At 65.8% G+C, this 11,516-nt stretch overlaps 1 protein-coding gene across 1 annotated transcript; it reads left to right on the top strand.

The window, feature by feature from the left end:
* Positions 1-1,738: 1,738 nt before the first annotated feature.
* On the top strand, positions 1,739-4,816 carry TCF15 (transcription factor 15 (basic helix-loop-helix)). Its single transcript, XM_014955661.1, has 2 exons — positions 1,739-2,348; positions 4,369-4,816. The coding sequence occupies exons 1-2, from the start codon at positions 1,872-1,874 to the stop codon at positions 4,441-4,443; spliced, it is 552 nt and encodes a 183-aa protein (XP_014811147.1). The 5' UTR covers positions 1,739-1,871; the 3' UTR covers positions 4,444-4,816.
* The last annotated feature ends 6,700 nt before the right edge of the window (positions 4,817-11,516 follow it).

Here is an 11,516-nt window from a genome sequence, read left to right as displayed (position 1 = left end):
CAGGCAGACAAATGGTGAAGGAAAACAGGGCAGGGGGGTCCCGCCGGCGAGGGGCTGCCTGTGCCCTGCGGGGGGGGAAAAGGGGCCGTTTGCTCACAGCTTGCTGGGCCAGGTGGGCAGCAAACCAGCGCTGGTGGCAGTGCCAGGGAGCAGGGCTGCCCTTGCCACAGTCCCAGCAGTGCCATGCAGTGGCACACATGATGTGAGCCCCGGGGAGACCCCCCAGCCCAGAACACACCTCACAAGCTCCAGTCCCACAGATACAGGTCTTTTGGCCATGGGGCATAGTGGGACATGATGCCACCCCATCCTGTTGCACCCAGACCCCCCACACCAGCCACTTTGCTCTAGGGCTTGCAATGTGCCCACTGCATCCCGCAGCTGCCATCCCAGCCCCTGGCAAGACCCCGAGCTGGCACTGTTTGCCTCATTAGGTGGAGATTTCCCCTGGCATCACCCTCCAGCTGCGGGGCTGCCAGCCAGATGGGGACTCCAGCTGGCATGGACCGTCACCTTGGCCACTGCCGGGCACTGGGGCCACATCCCCACCAGCCCTGGGACCATCCGCCGGGAGCCAGGTCCTGCCCTCTGTTTGCCTTTGCTGCTTGACCTGCCATGCCTGGAGCATCGCCGAGCTGCTGACCTCTGCTCGGCCGTGGGCCGGGGAGGAAGGCAGGCAGGAAGCCTCCTGCCTGCTCGGCCCAGCTGGCCACCCCCCTGCCTGCTCTCGGGGGTGCCGGGCTCGGGGCCAGGGGGCGAAGGCAGAGCGGGACCACGCAGCCCTCCCCAGTGAGGAAGAGCAGGGGGTGGATGTTGCCTATGGTAGCGGGTGGCCAGGAAGGACTGGGAGCCAACCGCAGGCTGGGGGGGCACCTCCAGCCCTCCCCAGGACACCGGTGGCTCCTGCTGCTCCCTGCTCAGCGCTCCTCTCACAGGAAAAGACGCCGTGTTTCCACTGCCGGCACACACCTTCCTCCTGAGCAGGAGGAAACGCTCCTGGCTGCTGGGCAGTGCTGCCTGCGAGGCTGCCCGTGCCCCTCACCATGTCCCCCTGTCCCCTCTTGAAGTGGGCAGACAGGGTGCCAGGCTCTGGGGACAGAGCGGCGAGAGGGCAGAGCATCCCCGTGGGGGTGCCTGCCCTCGTTGCTCCCTGCCAGCCCTGGGCACCCTCCTGGGTAAAGACCCCATCCCGGGGGGGACAGTGGGGTGTGGGGAGCAGTGTGTCCCCTGGCCGGGCACTGGCATCCCATATGATAAACACCCCAGGGACCACACTGGTGCCACCCGCTCTCCAGGTACCTGCCCCATCCGGGGTCCTGCACCCCATCTTCACCCCATGCTGCTCCGTGCAGGACCAGGGGCTTGGGGACACGCTGCCCACGGGCTGGCACTGCGGGTGGCATTGCCCTGAAGGCACTGGTGGCCAAGGGCTGTGGCACAGAGAGGTGGCCGTGCGGTGGCCCTGGCACTGTCTGCGGCAATACCAGCGCCCGGTACCACCATGGGCACAACGTGGAGCCCGGCCTCGGGTGCAAGGTGCCGGTGGCCAAGGGCCAGCGTGCCGGAGCAGGGCCAGGCCCGTGGCCGGAGCCAGCGCTGGCTCCCGCGGGCTGGGGCGAGGACGCTGGCCGCTGGCCGGCGGCTCGGGGGGCCGGCTGGGGGTGGGCTCCGGCGCCAGCCCCTCCCCGGCCGTATAAATCCCAATTCCCCCCGCAGACAGCCATCCCAGCCCCGCTCGGCCGCTGGAGCAGAGCAGCAGCAGGGAAGGCGTCCGGAGCCGGCCGTCCCAAGCCGTGCCGGTGGGGAAAGGCTCCCCACAGCCTGGGGGGGGTCCCCCCGGCAGGGCCGGGGGTAGGGGCGGGCACCCCGTCATGGCCTTCACCATGCTGCGTCCCGTGGCCGCCCGCGTGCTCTACCCTGACCTCAGCATCCTCTCGGAGGACGAGGAGAACCGGAGCGAGAGCGACACGTCGGACCAGTCGTTCGGCTGCTGCGAGGGCGCCGAGGCTCGCCGCAAGCTGCCGCGGAAACCGGGGCCCATGGTGATGGTGAAGCAGAGGCAGGCGGCCAACGCGCGGGAGCGGGACCGGACCCAGAGCGTCAACACGGCCTTCACCGCCCTGCGGACCCTCATCCCCACCGAGCCGGTGGATCGGAAGCTGTCCAAGATCGAGACCCTCCGCCTGGCCTCCAGCTACATCTCCCACCTGGCCAACGTCCTGCTGCTGGGAGAGGGCTGCGAGGACGGGCAACCCTGCTTCAGTGCCATCTACGGGGCCAAGGGCGACCTGGACAGCAAGCAGCCCCGCAGCATCTGCACCTTCTGCCTCAGCAACCAGCGGAAAGGGGTGAGCGGGGTGGTGGGATGGAGGGCAGCAGCCCCTACCCAGGCTGAGCGGAGCTGGAGGGTTGGGATGGCCCCATGGGATGGAGGGCAGCAGCCCCTGCCCAGGCTGAGCGGGGCTGGAGGGTTGGGATATCCCCATGGGATGGAGGGGAGCAGCCTCTACCCAGGCTGAGCGGGGCTGGAGGGTTGGGATGTCCCCATGGGATGGAGGGCAGCAGCCTCTACCCAGGCTGAGCCGGGTTGGAGGGTTGGGATGTCCCCGTGGGATGGAGGGCAGCAGCCCCTGCCCAGGCTGAGCGGGGTTGGAGGGTCAGCACGTCTCAGCGTGAACCGCAGGCTCTGCCTGCAGCCCCCGCTGGAGGTTTTGGCTGCTCCCGGCCAAATCCTGCTCGTAGCCGCACGCCCACAGCTCCCGCTCGCGTCAGAGGGCCGGGCTGCTCCCCCACGTCCGTCCGGGACGGGAGGTCTCCGGGGGGTTCAACAGTCACCCCAGTGCCAGGGGCACTTGGCCGCCCCGGGGGCAGAATTGAGAGCTCCAAGGCTGACCCTGTCCCCTGTTCCTGACCCCACCAGCCCCTCCAGGTGCTGCAACAAGGCTGCCCCAGAGAGCACCCTGGCATGATGGAGACAGACAGGGCACAGAGGAAACGGGCAGACAGGCAAGGTCTCCATCCTGTGGCCCCACTCAGAGTCTGTTGGTGGTGCCAGCTCGGATCCCACACAGGGCAGGGGGCTGAGCTGGGCACCCCTGCCCTTCTCTGCCCTGCTCTGCCCGGCTGACCCCCACCCTGTGGCTCAGGGTGCATCTTTCCTATGGTGACCCTATCCTGCTGCCCACGCCGGGGTCCTGGGTGCCCCTGCCCTGGGATGGGCCATGCAGGATGTAGGGTGAGGGGGCCAGCAGTTTCCCAGCCCCATGGGTACCCCTGGGCAGGGCTGTGGGCAGGGGCTGCCCGACTCATCCTCATCCCCCCCCCGAGTCATCCCATGTGTGACCCCGAGCAGCGTGGCCACGGGGCACACACTAGTCCTGGGGGCTCTTTTGGTTTCGGCTGCTCCATTTTTAATTGCTCCCATCCCACCCCCACCCCCGCCTCGCTGTCCAGACTCTGCAGCCTCCCCAGCTCTCCCCAGGGGACCCTCAGCCCCGGTGCTTGGCAGAGCTGTCCCCAGTTGGGACACTCCAGCTGGGGCTGAGCTGTGTCCCTGGGCTGCTCCCCGGGGTCAGAGCCAGGGGGCTGGCACGATGCTGGACCCCCCCCAGGACCCCTGCAGAGGGACCAGGGGTGGGAAGCTCCGCTGGTACCTGAGACCCTGGGGGCAATGGCAGGAGCCAGGCTGGGATCTGACTCTGCACCTCCCAGCTCTGAGGCTGGCTGAAAAGGTGCTGTACTGGGATGGAAATGGGCTGTACTGGGCCATGCTGAGCTGTGCTAGGCTGGAGATGGGTTGGGCTGGGCTGGAAATGGCGTTGGGCTGGGCTGGAACTGGGCTGTGCTGGGCCATACTGGGTGGTGCTCGGCTGAGTTGTGGGAGCAGTACTGGGCTCTGCTGAGCCGTGCTGGGTTATACTGGGTGGTACTGGGCTGAAGTGTTGCTGGGAGGTGGGGCTGAGCCTCTTCATCCCCTATGGGGCCATGGATCTGTCCTGGGGCTGTGGGTCTGTCCCAGGGCTGTGGGTCTGCCCTGGGGTGGCATGAGCCAAGCCCTGCCCATGGGTCTGAGCATGGTGGCACTGAGCAGCCATAGGGGCCATGTCCCTGCAGGATGACCCAGCCACAGACGGTCCCCCCACAGCAGCCACCCCACAGCTGCCTACCCAGCACTCACCAGGCACAACCCCGTCTGTCTGTCCATCCTGGGCAGCTCTGACCCACCCCAGGACTGGGGCACTGGTAATTTTGGAGCAGCTTGTCCATGGGGAGCTGGCGTGGGGCAGCAATGGGCAGGAATGGGGCACCCCCCTGCCAGAACACCCCCCACACCCAGCCGCCTGCATTTCTCCCCTCCTCTTTCCACAGGGCGGCCGGAGGGACCTCGGGGGCAACTGCCTGAAGGTTCGGGGGGTGACCCCCCTGCGAGTGTCACGGAGATGAGCCGGGGTCCGGCAGCACCCGCCTGAGACAGCGGCAGAGCAGCACCCGCGCACGCCAGCCCCAGAGACCGGAGCGGGGAGGGAGGGAGCTGCTTGCCCAAAGTGGCGGCAACCGAGCCCTGGGCCACAGACTGGGACAGCACAGCACCGACACCGGCCCCAGAGCCGGCAGCGGGACGGGAGGATGCTCCCGTGGCCTAGGCTCCCCGTGTGGGGCAGGACCGGGGAGGGGGGTCCCCACACCTCGGGGCTGGACTGGAAGGGGCCCGTGTGCGGCCGGCGTTGAGGCGCTCCGGGGGGGGGACGGTGTCATGGCCCCGCAGGCGCTGGTTGTGCACGTGCAGCCGCTTGGAAAATAAACCTTATTTTTCTGATGGGCTAGTGCCTGTCTGCCGGCCCGGTGTGGGGCAAGATGGGGGGCACATGGGGTCCCCAAGATGGCCTCGACCCCCCCAAGCCCTGCGCTTGCGGCTGCTCTACACCGCTGGAGCCAGCGCGATTGTCCCGGCTCTCGCCATGGGTGCACTTGGGGGATATATGTGGGGCGAGCCCCCCGGGCACATGCTGTCCCCACATCCCCAGGCCCTGCCGACAGCTTTGGCCCCACAAGAACTATGGGAGCCCCAACGCGGTGCGCGCTGTGCCGTGCCACGGGCTGGGGACGGCACTGCCAGCCCCGTGTCGCAGCCATGAGCGCCCGGGTGGTCGGTCAGGGTTGGTGTCACTGATTTGTGCCTTCTCCTCCGCCTGCTACATCATGACTGCCACGATTGCCACCACAACTGCCACCATCGCCGCAACTGCCACCATCACCACGACTGCCACCATCACCACGACGGCCACCAATACCATGACGGCCACCGGCACCATGATTGTCCCCACCGCTGTGATGGCCACCACTGCCATGACTGCCATCGCCACCACGATGGTTGCCCAGAGCCATGCACGGCGGGGCTGCAGGCAGCAGCACCTGCGTGGGGTCAGGTGGGGACACAGGGGGTTTCCCAGGCCAGATCTCCCCCCGGGACCCTGCTCGGGGGGGGGGACAGGGCTGGGCTGGATGGTGGGGACCGCCGAGCCTGGGAAAGGTACCGTGCCGGGGCCGGCAGGTCCCAGGGGCCGGTGCATCCCACGGAGCAGAGGCAGCTGCAGATGGGGCAGCCGGGGGCTCCCGGGGCAGCCCCCCAAGGGCTGCGGGGCCAGACCTGCCCCATCTCCCCCGGGTGCTGGAGCCAGTAGGGAGCAGAGGGATCACCCTGGGGGTCTCACAGGAGCCTCCCCCAGCCTGCCCCGGGGAGGGGGGGAAGGCGGGAGCCCACCGGCACCTTTCGGCCCCCCGCTTGGCTGCGGCGAGCCTGCCCCGGGCTCCCTCCCCCCCCGGGTTTGATTTATGGAGCTGACAGCGCGGCGCAGCTGTGAGAGCTGGTCCCAGGCAGGGACCGGGGTGGGTGGGAGAGGTTTGTTCTCAGCGTGGCTAATGTGTCCCAGACCCCAATAAACAGCCGTGAGATTCTCCAAACAGCCCGGGACACAGAATCCCTGCCCCCGGGTTTATCGGGGGGCAGGGGCAGCGGGGAGGGGGCTGCGCTCTGCAAACAGCCCGACCTGCAGATGAAAGGGCACCGACTCCATGAAGCGGCGGCGGCTCCGGAGCCCCCAGAGAGCCAGCGAGGGCTGGTGGTCCCAGTGCCGGGGGCACAGCAGGTCCCAGCACCCAGTGCACTGCTCCCAGTGTGTCCCAGCCGCCATGTCACGGGTCCAAAGTGTGTGCCAGGGCTGAGCATGAGTGTCCCAGCACGTCCCAGTGCCAGCGACTAGGGCCCTAGCAAGCTGTGGTCCCAGTATGTCCCAGTGCAAGAGCTGTGCACCCAGTACATCCCAGTGCCAGGGACAAGAGTGCTAGCAAGCCCCAGTGTAAAGGCCATGCATCCCAGTACAACCCAGTGCAGGAACAGTGGAATCCAGCACATCCCAATGCTGGGGCCCACGGGTCCCAGCACATCCCAGTGCCAGAGACTAAGGCCCCAGCAAGCCGCGGTCCCAGTACGTCCCAGTGCAAGAGCTGTGCACCCAGTATGTCCCAGTGCTGGGGCTGTGGATTCCAGCGCATCCCAGCACTGGGGTTGCGCATTCCAGCATGTCCCAGTGCTAAACCCATGGGTCCCAGCACGCCCCAGTGCTAGGGACTAGGGCCCCAGTAAGCCCCAGTGTAACAGTCATGAGTCCCAGTCAAGTCCCAGTGCTGGGGTTGTGCACCCAGTATATCCCAGTGCTGGGCATGTGGATTCCAGCACATCCCAGTACTGGGGCTGTGCATCCCAGCACGTTCCAGCACTCGGACTATGGGTCCGAACTCATCCCAGTGCCAAGCCCACGGGTCCCGGCATGTCCCAGTGCCAAGCCTGCAGGTCCCAGTACATTCCATCCCCTCCCAGCACGGCGAGAGGGAAACGGTGACTCAGAGGCGCCAGAGGCTGCCGAGCCAGTGGGAGCCAGGTGCCCCTTTGCCCCATGTGGGGCGATTGCCGTGGCCACCCCAGCCGATCGCCCGCGGATGCTCCCGGTTCCCCGGCAGCCGCAGCCCCACGCCGAGCCCAGCCGCGCTGCCTCTCTCCCGCTCCCCTCCCATCCTCTCCCCTTCCTGCGCGCAGACACCCTTGGAAAGGCTCTTGGCCGCTTTCTCTGAGACAGGAAGGTGTCCCCGAGTCTCAGGAAGGAAAAACACTCAGTGCTGAACCCACAAAGACCGTCTCCGAGGGGCCGGGGCTGGAGAGGCTCCAGGCCTGACATCACCTGGGAACTGGAACCAGAACCGCAGCTGCACTCCGCGCCTGGTATTTTTTTCTTTAACTTGTGTTTTTAAACTTTCTTTTTATAGATTTTTTTTTTCCCCTTTCCCTTCTCCATTCCCCTCCCAAATATTTCAGCCTCTCCGCAGTTTAACCTTGCCGGGCCAGCGGGGCTGGAATGCAGCAGGGCTGCACCCGTGGCCAGAGCCCGGCGGTGCCGAGAGCCACCACGCTGAGGGGATGGTCGAGGCCAGGTCCAGCTGGGCAGGAGCTGTCAGAGCCATGGGCAAGCGGGCAGAGGGCTCGGGCAGGGGCTTACTCCCTGGTGATGGGGGGCCAGGACCCCACAGCCCCTGGCACTGCTGTGCACCACGGCCAGTAGAAAGGGACTCACGGCCTCACGGGGACCTAGGAGGGTCCAGCCAGGGATGGGGGCGTGGGAAGATGGAGCTGCCACAGTGGAGGGGTCTGGCAGAGACTTCAATTGGTGGGCAGCACTGCTTGTCCTCACCCATGGGATCTCCCGCCCCATGGGATGGGGCAGCGGGGTCAAGCCATGTTTGAGCTTGAGCTGGAGCTTGAGCCTGATCCTGATCCTGTGCCAGCCAAGCAAGCAGAGCCAGCCAGGGATGTGGGACACAAAGGCAGGTTTCAGCCCTGGGGTCCAGTCCTCCTCATGCTTTGTCCTCTGGTAACACCTATGGGTGCTGCCTGGCCCTTGCTGGACTCCTCCCAGAGTAGAGACTCAGGATAAAGACCCCAACGTGTCTTACAGCAGCATCAGAGCAAAGCTCAGCCACTTGCTGCTCAGGGAATCCTCCCTGTTGCAGTGACCACAGTGACCATCACAAGACCCCTGGCCTTGTCGGACCTGGGGTCAGAGGACAAGTGACCCCCAGCATCTAGATGGCAGCAGGTGGGGACAGGGAGACAGGGCGACAGGAGGACAGGGCTCTCCTGCCCAGGGCACTGTATGGGGAAGGACCAGGGAGGGATGGGCAGCCAAGGCAGAGGTGGGATGGACACACCATGAACCACAGTGTGATGGGCACACCGGGATGGGATGGGATGGGCAGACCAGGTCTCAGTGTGTTGGCCTCCAGACTGGGGTGCTGGGCAGTCCCTGCCCCCCCATGCCAGCAGACAGATCGTACTGACCCCACCAGCACCCTCCCAGGGTCCCCATTGAAGGAACAGGGCAAAGGGTCTGCTTGAGTCCCCCAGGACACCCTCCAGCTCCTCACCACTCTCTCCAACGCCTCTGTGGGCACTAGCACCCCTGGTGCCACCACCCAGCCTTGTCCCCCTGTGCACTGGAGCTGCTCGCCCCGCCGGGACCTTGTGCTGGCCACGGTCCCCGGGGACGTGGGCCCCGTGGGCAGGGACAGGGTGTGAAGCCACGGCGCGGGGTGAACGCCAGGTTAATCTCCCGCTGGAGCTTCCCTCTGCAAACAATAAGACAATGCCCGGCCGGGGGCCGCCTGCGTAACCAGCGGTGCAGAGGGGAAGTTGTAATATTTGGATTTAGCACTCAGTAAATTAAGGAAGAAAAAGGAAAAAGCGCTGGGGGTAATCAGAGCGGGGCTGGCCCCGTGCCCTGCCCCATGGCCAGCGGCCCCGGGGGGCTCAGCCCAGCTTGGGGATGGCTGCTGAGCTGGGCCAGTGTCCTCCAGAGCCTGAGTGGCCAGGCATGGCTGGGAAAAGCAGCAGTCCCCGAGGGCTGGGCAGGGGACAGGCATGTCCCCACCGTGGGGACACGCAGCCCAGGGGGTCGAGGCTCGGGCACTCAGCAGGGCTGCGGGCAGCACTGACAGCAAACACGGCATCTCCTGCGCCACCAGAAAAGGGATCTGGGCCAGGAGTTTATTTTAATCCAGACCTGCTCACGCTCATGGGAAATAAAATCCTGTTTCTGCAGCTGGGGTGGCCAAGCAGGAGAGGGCCCCAGGGGGATGGTCACCTCCAGCTGACAAAGGTCGGGGTGGCAGGGGGTGACAAGCGAAGGGGGGTCTCCCTGGGGTCCCCTCCCCTGCGTGGGGCCGTGCTGGGACTGCGTGGGGCGAGGGACCCCTCTGAGTGGGTATGGGGGCCCACGGGCACTGCACCTCTTGGGAGTCACTGGGGCTTGGCACTGGGGAAGGGATGCCTGGGGGGCTTCAGTCCTTCCCACAGAGTGAGCCCTGGGGGGGGCTCCTCAATCAAACAGGCACCATCAGCAGAGATGGGGCCATGTTAGTGGGGGTCTCGTTAGGGGCCAGGGAAGGGCCATGCTGTGGGTCACCCCTGAAGGTGTCTAGGGCAGGGGCAGCTCTGCTGGGCTGGGCATATCCTCTCCGAAACCTGGTGGGGCTCCCAGCTGCCTTTCTACCCACTGGGAACCCCGCTCCCCCACCCCAGAGCAGCCCCCTGTCTGCACTGGGGTGAGCAGGGCAGGAGGCACATAGGGAGTTGTTGTTTGAGGGGTGCAGGGCTGGACCCCACACTGTGAATTGGGGACTTGGGAGGGCTTTATCCCCCCTGTGTGCCCTGGGCAAGGGCCTCCCCCCACCTGGAGACGCCAGGGTGGGGGTCCATTGCAGAGCTGGCAGTGGGGCTGAGGCAGGTGGGGGAGAGGTGACTGTCGGGGGGCAGCAGGCAGCGGCGGGCAGGGGCACGGGAAGGCCTCCAGCACGCAGCCGTGCGCCGGGAGCCCATTTCCCCACAACAGGGGCTGTTATCAGCGGCAAAGACTCGGAGTGGTCCCAGGGGGGACCTCCAGCCCTTCCCCTCCACCTACCCCACCGCTCTCCTGCTCCGGCCCACGTCAATGCCGCCGCGAAGGTGTCGGAACAATCGCCTGACAAAGAGCTATTTTTAGGGGCCGGGGCTCGGAGCGAGGATACGGCCCGGCCGCTGACAATGGGGGGAAGGGGGCCGGGCTTCCCCCGTGACCACTCGGCAGCAGAAGGACCTGTAAGATTTCCTCGATGACCCAGGCCTGTACAATACAAGGAAAGCGCGAGAGGGAGATACCCCCGCCAAGAGGAGCTGCTCCTTTACCTAATGGGAGTGACCCGGGGTGAGGGGCTGTGAGATTCGGGCCAGCAGCACCTCCCGTGGGGGGAGACTCCCACACCGTGAGGGAAACGGGGTGAAGCGTGGCTGTGCTCAGCTTTCCATGGGGGAAAAAAAAACACCTCCCCAGTTCAAGAGAGACAGGGAACTACTGGAAAGGGTCCAGCGTAGGGCAACTAAGATGATTAAGGGACTGGAGCATCTCTCATGAGGAAAGGCTGAGAGAGATGGGACTCTTTAGCCTGGAGAAGAGAAGGCTGAGGGGAGACCTAATTAATGCTGACAAGTTAAAGGGCGGTTTGAGGGAGGATGAAGATGGACTCTTTTCAGCGGTTCCCAGTGACTGGACGAGGGGCAACGGGCACAAGCTGGAACATGGGAAGTTCCATTTGAAAAAACTTCTTTACAGTGAGGGTGGCAGAGCCCTGGATCAGGCTGCCCAGGGAGGGTGTAGAGTCCCCTTCTCTGGGGAAGATCTCTGGAGATCTTCAAGACCCGCCTGGATGCCATCCTGAGTGACATGCTCTGGGCAACCCTGCTTTGGCAGGGGAGTTGGTCTGGATGATCTCTAGAGGTCCCTTCCAACTCCAACAATTCCGTGATTCTCCTCCGGAGAGCCTCGGGGGGAGGCTGAGCTGGCTCCTGTCTGCTTGTGCCACACACCCACATGCTGAAGGGCATGGGGTTCTGGGCACAGGGGGAGGTCCAAGGGGCAGAGCGGTGCAGACGTGGCTCAGCACAAACCCCTCTCCCCTCGGGGCTGGCTCACAGCTCCAGGAGGACTGTAGCACCTGGCGAGAGCCCATCTGCTGTGACCAGCCAGGGCTCCATGTCCCCAGCTCGCCCCATTCTGAGGGTGCCATGAACCAGGGGGGCTCCGCGTGGTTCCAGGGGAGGCAGCAGAGGGGGTAGGGCTGTGCCCCAGGGTTTCCTCCGGCTCAGCCTGTGATAGAGGGGTCGCTGGACGATTTGCTTTGGCCAACCCTTGGGGGTAAAGCTCATTCCCACTGGAAATTGGGGCTAAAAACACGGAAAGCAGCGAGCGAAGATCGGTGGGCCCGGGAAGAGGTCAGGGCTCAGCCCCGCTTTGGGCACGGCGCTGCCACCGCTGCCGGGGGAAGAGCCCCTGCCACATCCCCCGCAGCCGAAGGCTCGGCCATGCCCCGCCGCCGCTCTGCCGCGACCCCAGGCCTCGGGGCCCAGAGGGCGGGCGGGCCGTGGGAAGGGCCGC

Source organism: Calidris pugnax, unplaced genomic scaffold (genome assembly GCF_001431845.1).
Source record: "Calidris pugnax isolate Ruff unplaced genomic scaffold, ASM143184v1 scaffold50, whole genome shotgun sequence".
Classification (NCBI taxonomy): domain Eukaryota; kingdom Metazoa; phylum Chordata; class Aves; order Charadriiformes; family Scolopacidae; genus Calidris; species Calidris pugnax.
This window is presented reverse-complemented; position numbering and strand designations above follow the sequence as displayed.